Source organism: Nannobrachium achirus, assembly GCF_963921795.1.
Source record: "Nannobrachium achirus genome assembly, chromosome: 11".
Lineage (NCBI taxonomy): Eukaryota > Metazoa > Chordata > Actinopteri > Myctophiformes > Myctophidae > Nannobrachium > Nannobrachium achirus.
Window position 1 is genome coordinate 2,920,436 of NC_137820.1, and position 21,046 is coordinate 2,941,481.

Sequence of the window (21,046 nt, forward strand, 5' to 3'; positions counted from 1 at the left end):
AGTAAGAGATCCAATGCAGAGATCTTACCGGTGTGATGTGTGCTCACACCGGCCCTAAAGGATCTTGCATAACACTGTACGGTATATGTATACACCCACATACAGTAGTAATGTGCATGTGAGGAACCTCTCCAGTGTATTCTGCCTGAACTACTGTAGCTTGTGGCGTTTACTATTTTCCTGTGAGCGTTTTCCAGGCACAGAACACATCAGAGAGGGATTCTGACCGAGCCCCTGCCTCTTTTTAACCGTCCGTAAAAAGTGTCCTTTCTCCAGACCATGAATTCAGCATTTACTAAACGGTGAAAGAAATGCAAACGCTACTGAACCTTTCCATGCCTTAAAGATGGGGTGCCATGATTTCTCCACCTCTAAAACATGATTATCTACTATTATGATTATACTAGGAGGAAGATGTTTTCCAAAAATGTAATGCCTCAACTCTTAGTGCTCGTCAGGGTGGGGGGGGGTCCCCAGTTAAAATGTGATTATTTTGGGGGTCGCAAAAAGGTTGAGAACCACTGCAGTATGCCACCCAGGACATTACCAGGACATTACCAGGACATTACCAGGACATTACCAGGACATTAACAGGACATTACCGCACAGAGCAGCAGTCATATTTCACATGAATGTTACATGTGGCCTCGTTCCAGTCCCACACGCCGGGGGAGGGACAAATAAAACATCCAGAAACTACCCTGTGCGTAATTACCAGTAAGACTCCCTGATCGGGAGATAAGTCACCGTCAGGTCGCGTACACAAACTTTAGAAGGCAATGGTAGCCAATCAGAAGGGAACATGGGAAATGAGACAGAGCCATGTTGAAGACATGACTTTGTACCGCTTTGTGTGATTTTAGGCCAAAATCTGTAGGAGCAGTGTCCAAAAATGTGTTTTGCAAAAAATGGCCTGATCGTGGAGCTAGAAGAGGGCTATGTAAGAAATGAGGTGTGATGTGTGACGTGTGACAATCATGTTGTGTTTTTCTTTTAACCATGACATATAATTGCGACCTGACTATGAAAACCTCCACCGGCTGTCCGTCAGTCAGTCCCTCTGTCCCTCTGTCCGTCACGTCACGTCACGTCACGTCACGTCACGTCACGTCACGTCACGTCACGTAACACTTTTGCCCCTTTGCTCTTATCTCCGCCACCGTTGCCACTATCCATGCCAAACTTTGCACACACACTCCTTGGCTGGCAAACCACAACCTCCGCCCCATGATTTCTCACATGCCCCTCTTCTAGCGCCACCATGAGGTTGCTAAGGCCAATTTGTGTAAACATGCGACCTGACCTGACGGTCGCTTATCTCCCGATTAGGGAGTCTTACTGGTTAATAAGTCAAAGGAAACATGTGGTCTCATTTCAGACGGTACTTCGGGGAGAAGATCGGGCTGTACTTTGCGTGGTTAGGATGGTACACGGGGATGTTGATCCCTGCTGCGTTCGTCGGCCTCTTCGTCTTCCTGTACGGTCTGTTCACCATGGACTCCAGTCAAGTCAGGTCAGAGATCACACACACACACACACACACACACACACACACACACACACACACACACACACACACACACACACACACACACGCACACACACACACGCACACACACACTAGGGCATTCACGAATAGTGATTTTTAGTATTCAAATTATTTGACCTCAAAGTATTCAAATTGTCGAATATTCGACAGGACTGGCCAAACTGTCAAATATTAAGTAAGCTAGAGGCAAACATTGTGAAAATAGCAGATCTACATGTAGATCGGCTATTTTCACAATAGTTATCTGTGGAACCGAGTCACATTAAATGTAATACCTACAATTCCACACGGTTAGCCGTGTTGCTCATTCTATGAATACACAATCCTTACCAGTTGTATCTCTACTCATTCTATGAATACACAATCCTTACCAGTTGTATCTCTACTCATTCTATGAATGCACAATCCTTACCAGTTGTATCTCTACTCATTCTATGAATGCACAATCCTTACCAGTTATATCTCTACTCATTCTATGAATGCACAATCCTTACCAGTTGTATCTCTACTCATTCTATGAATGCACAATCCTTACCAGTTATATCTCTACTCATTCTATGAATGCACAATCCTTACCAGTTATATCTCTACTCATTCTATGAATGCACAATCCTTACCAGTTATATCTCTACTCATTCTATGAATGCACAATCCTTACCAGTTATATCTCTACTCATTCTATGAATATACAATCCTTACCAGTTATATCTCTACTCATTCTATGAATACACAATCCTTACCAGTTATATCTCTACTCATTCTATGAATACACAATCCTTACCAGTTATATCTCTACTCATTCTATGAATACACAATCCTTACCAGTTATACGATACCTTTTGGTATCATTGAAAGGGATAAATAATCAAACAAAAGGAGTTTATTAATAAAGGACTTTTCGCTCCCGTTGTTTTCCCTCACAGTAAGTGTTAAGTGGACATCTGTCATAGCACCGCCCGGTGTGTCGCGCTCAACAACACATAGCGTGTCAAAACAACAAGATGCAGGATGCTCACTATGCATCACTTTTTCTTTTACAAGGGTTCATTTTTTAGATTGTAATTAGAGAAAAGAAAAGATGAGTGTTAAAATGTATTCATTTACTGCTTTCTATCGTTTTAGCCATTTTAACAATGTTGATTGGGTGAGTGGGGGCATGCGTACAAGTGGCTAAATATGTATTTTTAGACACAATAAGCCCATTCCCAAGACGCTCCGCAATCTATCATTTGCAGATGTGACTAATTAAGGGGGGCTAGTAGTGTTACTGTAAATAGTACTAAAGAAATCACCGGCGTATTTTTATCTAAACATACATATTTATCCAGTTGTACACATGAAACCAATGAAATGAAATCAACATTGTTAAAATGTCTAAAACGATAGAAAGCTCTAAATGAAAACATTTAAACACTCATCTGTTCTTTTCTTTAATTACAATCTAAAATATGAACCCTTGATTTAAAAAAAACACAAAGTTGTCCTTTAATGTTATTCATGGCTTGCTAACATTCTCCTCAGTAAGGAGATCTGTGAGGCCAACACCACCATCATGTATGACTCTAACATGTGTTCTCCTCAACACCACCATCATGTATGACTCTAACATGTGTTCTCCTCAACACCACCATCATGTATGACTCTAACATGTGTTCTCCTCAACACCACCATCATGTATGACTCTAACATGTGTTCTCCTCAACACCACCATCATGACTCTAACATGTGTTCTCCTCAACACCACCATCATGTATGACTCCTAACATGTGTTCTCCTCAGTAAAGAGTTCTGTGAGGCCAACACCACCATCATGTATGACTCTAACATGTGTTCTCCTCAACACCACCATCATGACTCTAACATGTGTTCTCCTCAACACCACCATCATGTATGACTCTAACATGTGTTCTCCTCAACACCACCATCATGTATGACTCTAACATGTGTTCTCCTCAACACCACCATCATGTATGACTCCTAACATGTGTTCTCCTCAGTAAAGAGTTATGTGAGGCCAACACCACCATCATGTATGACTCTAACATGTGTTCTCCTCAACACCACCATCATGACTCTAACATGTGTTCTCCTCAACACCACCATCATGTATGACTCTAACATGTGTTCTCCTCAACACCACCATCATGTATGACTCTAACATGTGTTCTCCTCAACACCACCATCATGTATGACTCTAACATGTGTTCTCCTCAACACCACCATCATGTATGACTCTAACATGTGTTCTCCTCAACACCACCATCATGACTCTAACATGTGTTCTCCTCAGTAAAGAGATCTGTGAGGCCAACACCACCATCATGTGTCCCATGTGTGAGGACTGCAGTCCCTGGACGCTCAGCGACAGCTGCGTGTTCGCCAAGGTCAGTGTGGAGCTGGTTGGAACAATGCGTCGGTGTCTGACTGTCATACTATATGCCTCTGTTCAAAGCAGGGACGTGCTGGCCATTGGGAAAAGCGGGACAACTCCCGAACGGCCGGTTCATTCCCGGCCGGTTCAGGCCGGCCATTAGGAAAAAAATTAAAATAAAATGTCGGCCTTCGTTCCATTTTGTGGGCTGGTGGGCCAACAAAGTAAATTGTCACTGTTGGGCAGAAACCTCGTATCTCCAAGTTTCAAATGTACATTGTGTAAATTTTTTCGCAAAGCAAAGCCCTGCTTCATCATACGAGGCCATCACACAAAAGTAGTGAAAACAGCAGATCTATAAGCACACAACGCCTCCGACGAAATATAACTCATGTAATTGGCCCACTGGCTTGTAATTGAGAGGGCAATTCTTTCAACATAAGATGCTGCATTCAAGTTCAGGAGAGTTTGGACAAGGCAATTCTCTTGAATGCTGCCTTCAGGTATGGCATGGAAAGAGGGGGCATTTGCATTTCTTTCACCATAGTAAAAACTTTTTACAGATGGGTAAAAGGGCAGGGGCTCAAGCCCCGTTTGATGACTATGTGTGCATGGGATGAACGGGTGCCATCAGGACTTCGCTACAGGCACATTCAAGAGCTTGAACGCAGCATCTTATGTTGAAAGAACGTCCCTCTCTGTGTAGAAATCCATGCCGTTACGCCACATCTCCAGTACTGACTTGATGATGCTTAGTTCAGTGTGGTATCAAGTAACGGAAATAGCCGACCTCCAAGCTCACAACCATAGACTGTAGAAAAATATGGACAATGCGAAGCCATTGGTTTCTATGCAGCGCAAATGGCCCTTTCTACCCCTTGGAATGGGTGTCGCCATCATAGAATTGTAAAGGCATCAGAGATGCGCAACTAGCGGCCAAGTTTTACTTCCGTATTGGAGTCAATTTAAATCGGCAGAACTATGCCCCTGCTCACAACGTGTCGCAGCGCGACGCGTTGTGAGCTTGGAGGTCTGCTATTTTCAATATTTTCACCAAAAGGCCCTTTTTGAAATTCCAGCCCCTGCCTCTCTAACATTATCTGCACGTCCCTGCTTTGCAAAAAACAATGACTCATTTTATAATAATTGTTTTGTCTCCAGGTGACCCATCTCTTTGACAACGGGGGGACGGTGTTTTTCGCCATCTTCATGGCCATATGGGGTAAGTAAGAGAGAGTTTAGTTTATTCATTTTTCTATTTGCTAATGATGTGCTTCTGTTGTAATTCTAAACATGTTTGCAAATAGAAAATACAAGCGAGCCAAGTGCCAGCCTGGTTGACACAGACGGGGATAATTACTCACTGCTATTGTTTAGCGAGCGGGAGCAATTACAGGCATTATAATTAAGTCTTAATGTACATTTAAAGGGGATAACGAGGTGTAGTTGATCAGCTGTAGACTCTTTTAAATATGATAATGAGGAGCGTTTTGTAGTTTTAATTCCAGCGATGATAATTGATGTTGGGCTAAACTGCAGCACTGTAGGACTGTGCGATGTAGTTTAATGTGATATTTTATTCATTACATCGACACTGTTCTCTTGTAGGAACACAACAACAGTCCCTCACTGATAAACTGTAGTCATAATACCTCACACATCCACCTACGAGAGAGAGAGAGAGAGAGAGAGAGAGAGAGAGAGAGAGGGAGAGGGAGAGGGAGAGGGAGAGAGAGAGAGAGAGAGAGAGAGAGAGAGAAGAGAGAGAGAGAGAGAGAGAGAGAGAGAGAGAGAGAGAGAGAGAGAGAGAAGAGAGAGAGAGAGAGAGAGAGGGAGGGAGAGGGAGAGATAAAGCGAGAGAGAGGCTTTATTGGCTTGAGAAAAGATATGTGTACATTCATTGCCAAAGCGTCAAATTGTAATAAAAACAGTTTAAGAAAATGGGGAAAGTGTGTACAGTTGGAGAGTTGTTAAATACAGTACGTCACATTAGTTTTGTTTCCATAAACCGTTTTTTCTTTTTGTGCATTAAGGCCTTTGCGCATAAATCCTTTAATGGAAACACTTCAAAATTAGAATAAACTTTCATTATTCACAAACACATTTATTCGCTTGGAGGAGGTGGATTTTGGGTTACATGTTTCCATTCCGACATCCCCCCATTCCGACACTAACCCTATACCTAACCCTAACCTCAGATTTAAACCAGATTTTGAGGCTTAATCGAAAAAAAACAAAAAAAACAAATGGACATCGGTGCAATGGAAACGGGTCAGCCAATAAAAGCGAATAAATGATGACGTTCTGATCCATCGTCCTCCAAGTTAACACTTTCCCCTGCTGCTTAACGTCCATTGTATTAGCGCTAGACCACAAAACAAACCAAACTCTGCGTGTAAATTCCTCCCGTTTTCACAACGTGCCAGCTGTAGCTCTTTACAGACTGTTGTGCAAAGACAACCTCTGACAGAACTTAAAACGAAGATTTGTTCTGTAAGTACAGAGCAGCTAACCGTCTCTCTCTCTCTGTCTCTTTGGTCTTGTAATCTTCACCAGAAAAGTCCATAATGTAGTGATTTTTAACTAATTAGTGGTTCAGTGTGTTTGTTTGTTACACTGATCAGTGTTGGTGATCTATTTTCTCTCTTTCTGGGTTTTAATGAAATGTTCCGATTGGCCCAATAAATGTGAATGTTTAAATTCAGCAAGTTGCAATTTTGCAAACATCACCTGTGCTTTGTATCTCCCGGGTTGGGTGAGCTTGGGGCAGTGTAACCATGTTAAAAAGCCCATTAATCATAGCTACTGTATAGTACTCCATACAGTACACTCTATACCAGCGTCGTCTTCTGTGCCAAGGATCCCTTATAGTGACTAAAGGACACACACACACACACACACACACACACACACACACACACACACACACACACACACACACACACACACACACACACACACACACACACACACACTCAACCTTATCATACATATAGTTTCATTGTTTGACAGCACAATCATCAGTGTATTTTGGATTCATGCCAATGTGTTTTCAGATATTTGCCACTTGACCTTTCACTCTGCTTTTTTCCCCCTCTACACCAAACCGCTTTGCCGGAAATAGCAGATCTACAAGCTCACAGCGCCTTGCAGCGCGTGGCATTGTGAGCTTGTAGATCTGATATGTTTGACTAAAGTTCTCAGAATATGGGTGCTAGGGTTCAAACGGTTAATATAAAAAAGGAGAAACAAATGCTCTATCACACAAAGATTTGGAGGACCCCCTGTAGTAACTCTGAGGACCCCCTAGGGGTCCCGGACCCCCTGTTAACAGGGGTCTCCATGTGCTCATACAGGATACAGATTAAACAAGTGAAATGGGAAGTGATAACACAGATGATCAAGAGAAAAATGCTCCAGCTTGTCAGATTATTTTGGGCCAGCAATGCTGTGAAGCACATGACTAGAGAAATCACAAAATATCAAGTAGCCTACTAATACAAATATGTTTTGCAAAAATCTGCCACCTGGTGGCGCTATAACAGTACAATCAATGCATTTTGTTCAAAACAAGCCACTCCTGCAAACTTTAGATGCCATTTTCTCAGCCAATCATGAAGGAATAGGAACAATGGAACAGATCCATGTTGGTCACATCACTATAGAGATACTGTGTCTTTTACTTCTAACAGACTATTTATACCAGTAAGACTCCCTAATCGGGAGATAAGCGACCGTTGGTCGCTTATCTCCACAAATAGGCCAAAAGTTTGTTTTACCAACCAGTAAGACTCCCTAAGTCTGACCTCACCAGCCCATATTTGGGCATGAGCAACTTATGTCTCCATATATGGAGATATGATGACATCACACAGTCCTCAGCCGATGATGTGGCGTGATGTCATACAATACACAAACGAGCCCTACAGTATAAAGGGGCAATTCTTGCCAGGAAAGAAGCATTTCTTCCACTCAGACCTTATCGCCAGGGTTGGCTTATAGCAGCTGTCGGTAGGACCATATATGGATTCTGTTAGTGTGGATCTCCTAACAGGGCATCATCTGGGATACAATCCCTTTTATGCCCATATATGGAGATCCCTAACAGAATCCCTTTCATGCCCATATATGGAGATCCCTAACAGAATCCCTTTTATGCCCATATATGGAGATCCCTAACAGCATCCCTTTTATGCCCATATATGGAGATCCCTAACAGCTAACAGAATCCCTTTTATGCCCATATATGGAGATCCCTAACAGAATCCCTTTTAAGCCCATATATGGAGATCCCTAACAGAATCCCTTTTATGCCCATATATGGAGATCCCTAACAGAATCCCTTTTATGCCCATATATGGAGATCCCTAACAGAATCCCTTTTATGCCCATATATGGAGATCCCTAACAGAATCCCTTGTATGCCCATATATGGAGATCCCTAACAGAATCCCTTTTATGCCCATATATGGAGATCCCTAACAGAATCCCTTTTATGCCCATATATTATGGAGAAATCCCTGCTCTGAGTATCTGACATCAGTGTGATGTCACCTGTTTATGCCCATATATGGAGATCCCTGCTCTGCGTATCTGGTTGCTATGGTAAACAGTTGGTTGCTAGGGTAAAACCATGGTTGCTAAGGTGGTTGCTAACGTACACTAACAGACCAGCAACAACAGACTGTTGCCACAGCAACGTACACAAAGGTTTGTGTACACATGTGGTGTGATGTCATACTGATGCGGAGATATGAGCAGGGCAAAGGTGTGACGTGTGACCGACGGACGGACGGACGGACGGACGGACGGACGGACGGACGGACGGACGGACGGCCGGTGGAGGTTTTCATAGTAAACTGCTCCCTGACGGTCGCAACAATAGAGTATTGATACTTTTTACTTCCATCACTGGTGTCCCTGCAGGCCGAGGCCTCTGAGGTTATGCAGTCATGGACATCCCATAATAGCACACTTATAGTTCCCAGTGTGTCCCTCATGTGGTCATGTTAGATATTATTCATATCTTTTACGCTAGGAGCAGATCAATAATATTAATGATGGATCCATGCCTCGTGTTCATAGACTTCTGGAACAGATGGATCAATACTCATATTGATTGATGTCTCTGAGCCACAGTGTTCATAGAGTGGTGAACAGATGGATCAATAATCATATCGATTGATCTCTCAGCCACAGTGTTCATAGAGTGGTGGAACAGATGGATCAATACTCATAATGATTGATCTCTCAGCCACAGTGTTCATAGAGTGGTAGAACAGATGGATCAATAATCATATTGATTGATCTCTCAGCCACAGTGTTCATAGAGTGGTAGAACAGATGGATCAATAATCATATTGATTGATCTCTCAGCCACAGTGTTCATAGAGTGGTAGAACAGATGGATCAATAATCATATTGATTGATCTCTCAGCCACAGTGTTCATAGAGTGGTGGAACAGATGGATCAATAATCATAATGATTGATCTCTCAGCCACAGTGTTCATAGAGTGGTGAACAGATGGATCAATAATCATATTGATTGATCTCTCAGCCACAGTGTTCATAGAGTGGTGGAACAGATGGATCAATACTCATAATGATTGATCTCTCAGCCACAGTGTTCATAGAGTGGTAGAACAGATGGATCAATAATCATATTGATTGATCTCTCAGCCACAGTGTTCATAGAGTGGTAGAACAGATGGATCAATAATCATATTGATTGATCTCTCAGCCACAGTGTTCATAGAGTGGTGGAACAGATGGATCAATAATCATAATGATTGATCTCTCAGCCACAGTGTTCATAGAGTGGTGAACAGATGGATCAATAATCATATTGATTGATCTCTCAGCCACAGTGTTCATAGAGTGGTGGAACAGATGGATCAATACTCATAATGATTGATCTCTCAGCCACAGTGTTCATAGAGTGGTAGAACAGATGGATCAATAATCATATTGATTGATCTCTCAGCCACAGTGTTCATAGAGTGGTAGAACAGATGGATCAATAATCATATTGATTGATCTCTCAGCCACAGTGTTCATAGAGTGGTGGAACAGATGGATCAATAATCATATTGATTGATCTCTCAGCCACAGTGTTCATAGAGTGGTAGAACAGATGGATCAATAATCATAATGATTGATCTCTCAGCCACAGTGTTCCTGGAGTTCTGGAAGAGAAGGCGAGCAGAGCTGACCTACGACTGGGACCTGATCGACTGGGAGGAGGAGGAGGTACGTCATCAATATCTAATATCTGATTGATCAATACCATGTCAGTACATGGTATTGATATAAAATATACAAATATTGATCGGTACACGTTTCCAAACTAAAGAAACACATGTTTGAAATAACGACACCAAGAAGAAATATTAAGAAGAGACGTACATCATTTAGGACACAAGAAATATGGAATAGTCGTGATAATGACCTTAAAATGTGTCGTTCAATTGAGATTGGGTGAGAACGGGCTGATCTGGGGGAGCCCGGGGATCGAACTCCCATCTGGCCGCTCTACCGGCCACTTTACCCCTGAGCCACTGCTGCCCGTGGAGTGAGTGTAGCCATGTCTTTATGGATGTAAGGTCACCTTTAGAGAGAGAAAACACTCATTATTAATTAAACTAAAGTCTCAAGGTGGCCGAACAATGTCACCAGAACAGGACAACAACCTAATGAGTCCCATTATAGGTTTAAATAAATTAATTTGTAATTGTGGAAAAAGAAAACAAACTAATCAGTGCAATTAGTTTGAAATAAATTAATGACCCGTATTTTCCGGACTATAAGGCGCACCGGACTATAAGGCGCACTGTCAATGAATGGTCTTTTTTCTAACTGTTTTCATATATAAGGCGCACCGGACTATAAGGCGCACATATAGACGCTACCGTTGCGTTATGCATCCAACAGATGGAGCTGTGCTAAAGGGAATGTCAATGTCAATGAATGATCCATATATAAGGCGCACTGGACTATAAGGCGCACTGTCGTTTTTTGAGAAAATTAAAGGCTTTTAAGTGCACCTTATAGTCCGGAAAATACGGGGTAGGTTGAAATGGTGTCCTCTGTCCGTTGCTGTCTGGCTTAATAAACATACACTGTAGCCTACACATAAACACACACTGTAGGCCTACACATAAACACACACTGTAGCCTACACTGTAGGTCTACACATAAACACACACTGTAGGCCTACACATAAACACACACTGTAGCCTACACTGTAGGTCTACACATAAACACACACTGTAGGCCTACACATAAACACACACTGTAGCCTACACTGTAGCCTACACATAAACACACACTGTAGGCCTACACATAAACACACACTGTAGCCTACACTGTAGGTCTACACATAAACACACACTGTAGGCCTACACATAAACACACACTGTAGCCTACACTGTAGCCTACACATAAACACACACTGTAGGCCTACACATAAACACACACTGTAGTCTACACTGTAGGTCTACACATAAACACACACTGTAGGCCTACACATAAACACACACACTGTAGCCTACACTGTAGGTCTACACATAAACACACACTATAGGCCTACACATAAACACACACTGTAGCCTACACTGTAGGTCTACACATAAACACACACTGTAGGCCTACACATAAACACACACACTGTAGCCTACACTGTAGGTCTACACATAAACACACACTGTAGGCCTACACATAAACACACACTGTAGCCTACACTGTAGGTCTACACATAAACACACACTGTAGGCCTACACATAAACACACACTGTAGCCTACACTGTAGGTCTACACATAAACACACACTGTAGGCCTACACATAAACACACACTGTAGCCTACACTGTACACATAAACACGCACTGTAGCCTACAGTGTAGGTCTACACATAAACACACACTGTAGGCCTACACATAAACATACACTGTAGCCTACTGTACACATAAACACACACTGTAGCCTACACTGTACACATAAACACACACTGTAGCCTACACTGTACACATAAACACACACTGTAGCCTACACTGTACACATAAACACACACTGTAGCCTACACTGTACACATAAACACACACTGTAGCCTACACTGTACACATAAACACACACTGTAGCCTACACTGTACACATAAACACACACTGTAGTCTACTGTACACATAAACACACACTGTAGCCTACACTGTACACATAAACATACACTGTAGCCTACACTGTACACATACACACACACACTGTAGCCTACACTGTACACATAAACACACACTGTAGCCTACTGTACACATAAACACACACTGTAGCCTACACTGTACACATAAACACACACTGTAGCCTACACTGTACACATAAACATACACTGTAGCCTACACTGTACACATAAACACACACTGTAGCCTACACTGTACACATAAACATACACTGTAGCCTACACTGTACACATAAACACACACTGTAGCCTACTGTACACATAAACACACACTGTAGCCTACTGTACACATAAACATACACTGTAGCCTACACTGTACACATAAACATACACTGTAGCCTACACTGTACACATAAACACACACTGTAGCCTACACTGTACACATAAACACACACTGTAGCCTACACTGTACACATAAACACACACTGTAGCCTACACTGTACACATAAACACACACTGTAGCCTACTGTACACATAAACACACACTGTAGCCTACACTGTACACATAAACACACACTGTAGCCTACTGTACACATAAACACACACTGTAGCCTACACTGTACACATAAACACACACTGTAGCCTACACTGTACACATAAACACACACTGTAGCCTACACTGTACACATAAACATACACTGTAGCCTACACTGTACACATAAACACACACTGTAGCCTACACTGTACACATAAACACACACTGTAGCCTACACTGTACACATAAACACACACTGTAGCCTACACTGTACACATAAACACACACTGTAGCCTACACTGTACACATAAACATACACTGTAGCCTACACTGTACACATAAACACACACTGTAGCCTACACTGTACACATAAACACACACTGTAGCCTACACTGTACACATAAACACACACTGTAGCCTACTGTACACATAAACATACACTGTAGCCTACACTGTACACATAAACACACACTGTAGCCTACTGTACACATAAACATACACTGTAGCCTACACTGTACACATAAACATACACTGTAGCCTACACTGTACACATAAACATACACTGTAGCCTACACTGTAGGCCTACACATAAACATACACTGTTGCCTACACTGTACACATAAACATACACTGTAGCCTACACTGTACACATAAACATACACTGTAGCCTACACTGTACACATAAACACACACTGTAGTCTACACTGTACACATAAACATACACTGTAGCCTACACTGTACACATAAACATACACTGTAGCCGACACTGTACACATAAACACACACTGTAGCCTACACTGTACACATAAACACACACTGTAGCCTACACTGTACACATAAACATACACATACATAAACATACACTGTAGCCTACACTGTACACTCTACCTCAACACAAGGCCACTGGCCTTGATAAAATTCCAGCTAGATTTCTCAGAGATTCAGCCGCCACCATTGCTCCAATAATTACCCACATAATTAACCTTTCCATCGAACAGGGTCATGTCCCACAGGACTTCAAACTAGCAAAAGTAACCCCCCTGCATAAAAAAGGTAGCAAACTAGACCCTGGAAACTACCGTCCCGTTTCCATTCTTAGCTCCATATCCAAAGTCATGGAGAAAATAGTCTACGAACAGATAGCAAGATATCTCGATGAGAATAATCTGATTTACGAGTTCCAATCTGGATTCAGAAAATCTCATTCCACTGACACATGCCTTCTCTATTTGACTCACCAAATCAAACGCGAAGCGGATGACGGCAAATATAGCGGCATGGTCATGATGGACCTCCAGAAGGCATTTGACACCGTAAATCATTCTATTCTGATTGAGAAACTAAAAGCCATCGGTCTTGACAGCGCAGCAGTGAGGTGGATGCAGTCTTACCTGGTGGGGAGGGAACAGGTGGTGGAGATTAACGGTACCCTGTCCCCCCCCCTCCCGGTAAACTGTGGTGTTCCTCAAGGTAGCATACTGGGACCTCTGTTGTTCCTAATATACGTGAACGACATGGCATCTGCTTGTGACTGCAACCTGTTCCTGTTCGCGGATGACTCGGCTCTCCTAGTCTCGGGCAAGGACCACTTGCAGGTTGAGAAGACACTTAACTCTGAACTAAGTAAGATCTGCACATGGCTTAACGACAACAAATTATCAATTCACCTGGGTAAAACAGAGTCCATCCTCTTTGGATCAAATCATAACCTCAAAAAAGTTGATAACTTCACAATCAAAGTGGGTGACAAGGTCATAACACGAAAAAACGAAATCTCTTACTTAGGATGTATCCTTGAAGCTAATCTTTCCAGTGAAAAGATGACTTCTAAAGTAATAAATAAAATCAACCAACGAACTCGTTTCCTACAGAGGATCGCCCCGATGGTCAATTCCAACACACTGAAGACCATAGCTGGTGCAATAATCCAGCCCCTCTTTGACTACGGAGTCCACGTATGGTATTGTGACGCCCCACAAGCCCTGAAAACTAAACTACAAACAGCCCAAAATAAACTAATTAGGGTCCTGCTTAGACTTCCCTATCAGACTCACCTCACCGCTACTCACCAGTTAAGAGTGGGGTGGCTCAGAGTAGTTGACAGAGTACAGCAACTTGCAATGGGCCTGGTGTACAAGATACACTACACCACTATGATACCCAAGTACCTGTCAAAATACTTTATAAACATTAAGGATGTCCATAATTACAACACCAGAGGCAGCGCCACAGATCACTTTCAACCCAGAGTCAAAACCAACAAAGGGTCAAACTCTTTTTTCTGCTATACCACCAAAATGTGGAAAGCCTTACCGAAGGCCACAAAGGAGTGTGGATCACTAGCATCCTTTAAAATTGCCCTGAAAAACCACTTACAGGCAGCAGCCGTTCGCAACTGGTAAAAAAGAATCCAGCCCAACCCTACCCTCCCCTGCCCCTTCTTTGTATATACTGTTTGTTTTGACTTACTGTCTTCTATTTTGTTTTTCTTTACATATCTACTGCATAGTACTGTGTTCTATTTGTCTGTCATTCAATGTTATATGAGATACTTCAATGGTTTCCAGTGGAAATAAGCTTAGTCTTTTCATGGATCTCCTTTTAGTAGACCTTGTACCAGTGAACTGTACCGTCATGAAACTGTACCTTTTCCTATGCAAACTTCTAATAAAGTCTTCAATCAATCAATCAATACACATAAACACACACTGTAGTCTACACTGTACACATAAACATACACTGTAGCCTACACTGTACACATAAACACACACTGTAGCCTACACTGTACACATAAACACACACTGTAGTCTACACTGTACACATAAACACACACTGTAGCCTAGTTTAGTTTTAGTTTACTTTATTGACACAATTGTATAAAACACTAGAATTTTGCGGCCCTTCGGGCCGCAAAACCCTAGAGTTCGGGCCGCTGCGCGGCCCTCACAGCCATGTGGTGAAATATGGAGAGCAATAGATGTCTATAGAATACACAGCATATTTTGCTGTAGGTAAGTTTAGAGGATGTAATAGTGGGTAACATGACAGAAGAGTATAATAGAGTATTGTGTAAAAATACCATGTAGTACACGAAAAGGTACGAGTATTTGTATAGCATCAGCTATAGAGTATTGAGAAATGACAGATTTAACAATGCAACAGGATTAGGTCAATGAGGAAGAAGCACTTTATGAAGTACAGTTCCAATGCACAGATGTATCAAAACAATGTGTTTCTTTCATTAATATTTTATTTAAAAGAAAGTTCACCACGCAAAATGAATGCAATGATATTTATTACAAAAGTGTATGAATGAATAGAATATTTGGTGTGGGGCCCATTGGAGGATTGGATTAGAAGCCTTGGATCAGATCCTGTGTGGTGGAAGGCAGAGGACTTTGTTGCCTGTGCCCTGTAGATAGGGCCTGTCCTGGTGGTGCCTGCCCTGGGCGGGGTCGTGGAGCTGGCAGGTGACCTGAACAGATAGCACAGGTGCGATAAGGAACTTGGAGGCATCATTTTAAAAGAAATGTCATGAGTTAGAGATGTGATTGGAACAGAGCTAATGAGTTGATGGGGGAGGGAGGTTAGAAATGACAGCTGGTTCCAAGTTGATTCAGCAGTGTTATTGATGTGAAGTGGTAAGAACTATGTTTGTGACGAGTTATGTAGCTTAGTCAGAAATGACACGTTACAATGCAAGAGCTTTACCTCAATGGGGAAGAAGCAGTTGTCCATGAAAGGAAGTTGCATCAGCCAGACGTTGCAGAGATTGTGATGGCAGCTGCAGAAAGGGAGTAACAGAAAAGGCAGGAATCAAGTACAGTGTGTCATGCCCAGCAGGGATGATGTGGAAGTAAAGCAAGTGATATGTTTGTAAAGTGTTGCATCAATGTCAGTTATATAGATGTAGAAATGACACATGTAGCAATGCAAAATTATTACCTTAATGGGGAAGAAGAACGTCCTTATTGTCCTTCCTTGTTGTCCTTGCTGCTGCAGGATGGCCTGGCTGAGGGCTGTAGGGTCACACGTCTTTCGAGTCGTCCGTGAGAGAAGACAAAGGAGTATCCATGAAAGGACGTTGCACCAGCCAGAGGGTGCAGAGATGTCAGGTGCTGCAAAATGGGAGTAACAGAGAAGGCAGGAATCAGCAATGGGACATGTCCAGTAGGGATGATGTCAAAGTTAAGGCAGTGTGTGTGTGTAAAGTGTTGCATCAGCATCATCTGCAGTTGTGTAGATTATTCAATTCAACAGCCTTACCTTAATGGGGAAGAAGAACTTCTTTAAAAACCACATTGTCAGTGTGGTTTTCCCGCTGTCCTTGCTGCTGCAGGATGGCATAGTTGAGTGCTTGTGGGTCACCCGTCCTCGAGCTGGCAACATACAGCTGTCCATGACTGAAGACAGGGGCCCGAAGCCAGACTCCCACTCGTTTAAGTGTCTGGCCTTGTGATTTGTTGATGGTGGTGGCAAAAGCGATGCGGACTGGAAACTGTCGCCTTGCCCAGTCAAAAGGAAAAAGTCCTGTGTTAGGAATTAACTTGATGCGAGGGATTAGGACCTCCTTTTGAGTGGCTGTGATTTTGCAGAGCAGTAGCTTGTTGTTGAGGGTTCTTTGGAAAATGAGTTTGGTGCCATTGCAGAGTCCCTCTTTGGGGCTGATGTTGCGGAGTAGCATCAAGGGCATCCCAGGTTTCAGGGTGATGATGTGCCTGGGAAATCCATTGGGGCAGAGGGTGTTAAGATATTCCACGTTGAACCGCATGAAATCTTGATAGTGCTCCAGGGTGTCAGCACTACTGAGCTTGGTTGACACACCTGGCACCCAGGTCTCTATTAAGTCGTTGATGGCATCCACTTCCTTGTTGGTAGGGGCAAGGAGTGATCTGCCATCCAGCCATCCAGTAGTGGTGAGGTTGGTGGGCAAGTCAGGAAACACGGTGTGGCAGAAGTCCTTCATGGAGTGCTGTTCTGCTGTGTTGTCTTTGTCCGTGTTGGCTTGAATGTGGAAAGACATTGCCTCTGGGATGGGGACCAAGCTGTTGTCATCATTTGCTGTACCATCTCCAAGGCTGAGAGTCCAGTTGTCAAAGTCCTCGAGGTGTGGGTCTCCACTGGCCCTGACCCGCATGTTCTCAGTGAGGGTGAAAACTCGGAAGTGTGGCCAGAGGAAGGAGTGGTTAATGCAGCTCTTTACAATCTGGGCACGATTAGCCCTTGGAACTACTGGAAGACACTGACGGAAGTCGCCGGCTAAGATAATAATTTTCCCACCAAATGGACAGTTTGGCTTGCCCATCAGGTCTCTCAGTGTGCGGTCAAGTGCCTCCAGCAGGAAGCGGTGTAGCATGGTGGCCTCATCAATCAGCAGGAGACGTGCCCGGCGCACCAGCTTGGCTAGGGTGCTCTGAGCAGTGATGTTCAATACTGTGTCCTCTGTTGGTTGGAGTGGAGCTTTCAGCCGCGAATGGAGTGTTCTTCCCAGGTGAAGGAGTTGGGCAGCAATGCCAGTGGTTGCCATGGCAAGGGCAATGCAGCCACCTGGTTCCAGACTGCGCACAGCATCCAAGACAGCATTGAGCAGGAAGGTCTTACCACAACCTCCACGTGCTGATATGAATAGTTGTAGGCTGTCCTGTTGCGTGACTGCCCTCATGACAGTGTCATAAATGTCTTGTTGGGCAGCAGTGAACTGTGGAGTAGTTGCCTGCACATTGGCTGCCAGCTCGTTCACATCATAGTCCATCTCCTCGCGGATCAGGGCCTCTTCGATGTTGACCAGGCCATGGACAGTAGCCTTTTCCCCATCCGTCATTTCAGGCAGGCTATAGTCTTGGAGATCCCGTTCATGCGACTGGAGACGGACTTGCAGATCCAGCCTCACCATGGTTTTGAGCTGGTCTTCCGTGAAGGTCAGAGCCCTACGTGTGGCTTTCCGTTTGAAATCGTCAGTCCAGTCTTGCCAGAAGTCATCAAACAGTTGTGTGGGGTTAGCTGGTTGGCAGAAGATGAGGATGATTACGAATAGGGCACGAATCTGGGGGCAGAGTTGTGTGGCAGCAGCCTCAGTAAGGACAGTGCACCATTCTTCATCATCAGTCAACAGGCCATGTTCCCTGCACACTGCCTGGTAGTTGTCAAGGGCCCTGCCATTGATGGAGCAAAGGTCCTCAAAACTTGTTTTACCCCTGCAGTGGTCATGGTGGAGGAGCAGTCTGAGGTAGAAGACATCTCCAGCCAGGGGACTGACGGTGTGGACACGGCCGAGGAAGAGACCTTTTCTCTTTCTGAGCTGCCAGTTGTTGTTGTTATAGGTGTATTTTTGAGGCATGTCAACATAGCGTTGCATGGTTGCAGGGTTGAAGTCTGGACCCATGGCTGCTTTCTGTTGGGCATTTAGCCTGAAGAAAGCAGTCAATTCTGTCTCCCTGCCCTGCTGGACCACATTCTCCTCATTACCCTCAACGAAAACAACATGCTGTTGGTCTTCCAGATGCAGTCGGAGAGCTTTGACAGAAGGCTCGTTGTGTGATATTTTGAAGGCAAATAGTTTCCAGCAGGCCTCACTTGACCCAACAGAACGCATGTCTTCATATTCACGGATCTCGTCACGCTGGTCAGCAGCAACTTCCACAGAAACCATTGCACGGTCAGGGCCCTTGGTGACATATTTGAAGAGGTATTTGGCAGCAAGTGGAGAGATGCAGATTTCCACATTGATGTGGCAGTCGTATCGTAGGCTGAAGTAGGGGTTGTAGGGCACTACCCAACTGTTGTCAATGTCCTGGTAGGTCTGGATTGTTTCGTTTGTTCCAGGTAGTAGTTTTGTCGTGTAGATTCGTGTAGATCGGCCTCCTTCATCTGGAGCACGACGGCGGTAGATAGGATGGCTTGTGTTCTCGTCCACTGTTGTTGTGCGCTGGAACGGTTTTGGGAAGTGCTTGCTACAGGCTTTGTTCTCCATGCAGTAACTTGCTGGATTCAGCACTCCACAGGGTCTGTGGATCATGTTCTTGAGTACAATATCCCACAGTGGCTGGCGCCTTTGTTTTTCGTCGGCAGAGATCCCGATTTCATCAGGGTCAGGGGGGAGTTCTGCACAGACAATTTGGTCCACTTGGTCTGATGTCTTGGGTTTGTCCTCGTCTGCCAGGATGAGGAGGATGTGTGTGTGAGGTAAGCCACGTTTTTGCCACTCTATGACCCAGAGGAATGCAGCAGGTCTGCCAAAGCTGCAACCGTGGGTGATGTCCTTCATGAGCTGATCTTTCTTTTGTTTGAATACCCGGGCCACCAGGTCAGGCCGATCTTGGGCTGTCTGACCAGACGTCAGGTTTTCTGCAATCTCTGACCATTTAGGATTGCAGGTCATGGTGATGAAGAGGTCTGGCTTGCGCATGTGTCTGACTATGGCCATGGCGTCTTGGAATTTGCTGTGGTACCAACGTGGACCGGCGTGGAAAGAGCTTGGGAGGATAACTCTACCTATTGCATTTTCCTGCTCATTGTGGTAGAGGGAATCAGGTGGAGCACCCTGTTCCCGCCTACGCTCAGCCACAACCTGTTGGAGGTTCTTGTAGGTGTCAGCTCGTAAAGCCTTCTGGTTGAAACGCAAAAAACTCAGCTTCTGGTTCTCGGCTGTTATCCAGCCATTGAGGATCCATTCTTGGAAGAGTCTTCCAGTCTGGAAAAGGTAGTCACTGGCAGTGTGGCGGATATTTAGGTGGTAGGTAAAGAACTGACGGGCTGTGAGCCTTCTATCACTGTTTGCATGTGTGAGATCCTTATCCCAGCCAGATGTCCCCTCAATGAAGAGGAGCGTGAAGTGGAGGGGCATGGCTTTGGGATTGAGGTCCGATATGGTTGTCAGACCTCCACCACGTACGTGGAGGACCAGATCGTGGGGCTTTTCGTTGGTGACAATGCTAAGTTCTTGGAGATTAGACTGTGCATTGTAAACGCGGGAATGGCCTCCCTGGGGCCTGGCTGCAGCACTGATGACAACAGTGCCTCCCTGTAGTTCTTCTTCGGGGGTTTCAAGAATCTGTTTGAAATCTTGAATAAAGACATTGTGCTGGTGAATCACTTGCTGCACAGTGTCCAACAAACTCTTCATTGTCTCCTTGTTTTCATCAGTTATGTGAGCGGGAAGAGTCATATTTGCAAATCGTATGGTTTTCTCCAGACTTGGGTCAAGGACATAAATTTGGGCAAAGCGGGGCTGGCTATTTGGTGCTGCCTGGAGTGGGCCTATTCTCTGGACTACCCTACCTTGGAAGATGACAGTTGGAGAGAAGTTTGAAAATGTTCGCTGTTGTACGGACAGACTGGAGAGGCAGACAGCGTTATTGAAGACACGGCTGTGTGCACGGAATAGTTGTGCTTGAGGGGTATTGGCAAACCACAGATGATTGATGGCG

General features: G+C 44.1%; 1 protein-coding gene across 1 annotated transcript in view; it reads left to right on the plus strand.

Moving 5' to 3' along the window:
- ano3 (anoctamin 3) overlaps positions 1–21,046 on the plus strand; it is a gene marked incomplete at both ends in the record, with an annotated part of 153,238 nt that overhangs the window by 99,831 nt on the left and 32,361 nt on the right. The window contains 4 exons of the mRNA XM_080737314.1: positions 1,379–1,513; positions 3,840–3,933; positions 5,082–5,142; positions 10,088–10,170. Of these exons, the coding sequence (XP_080593440.1) occupies positions 1,379–1,513; positions 3,840–3,933; positions 5,082–5,142; positions 10,088–10,170 (373 nt within the window). The remainder of the gene's footprint in view (positions 1–1,378; positions 1,514–3,839; positions 3,934–5,081; positions 5,143–10,087; positions 10,171–21,046) is intronic.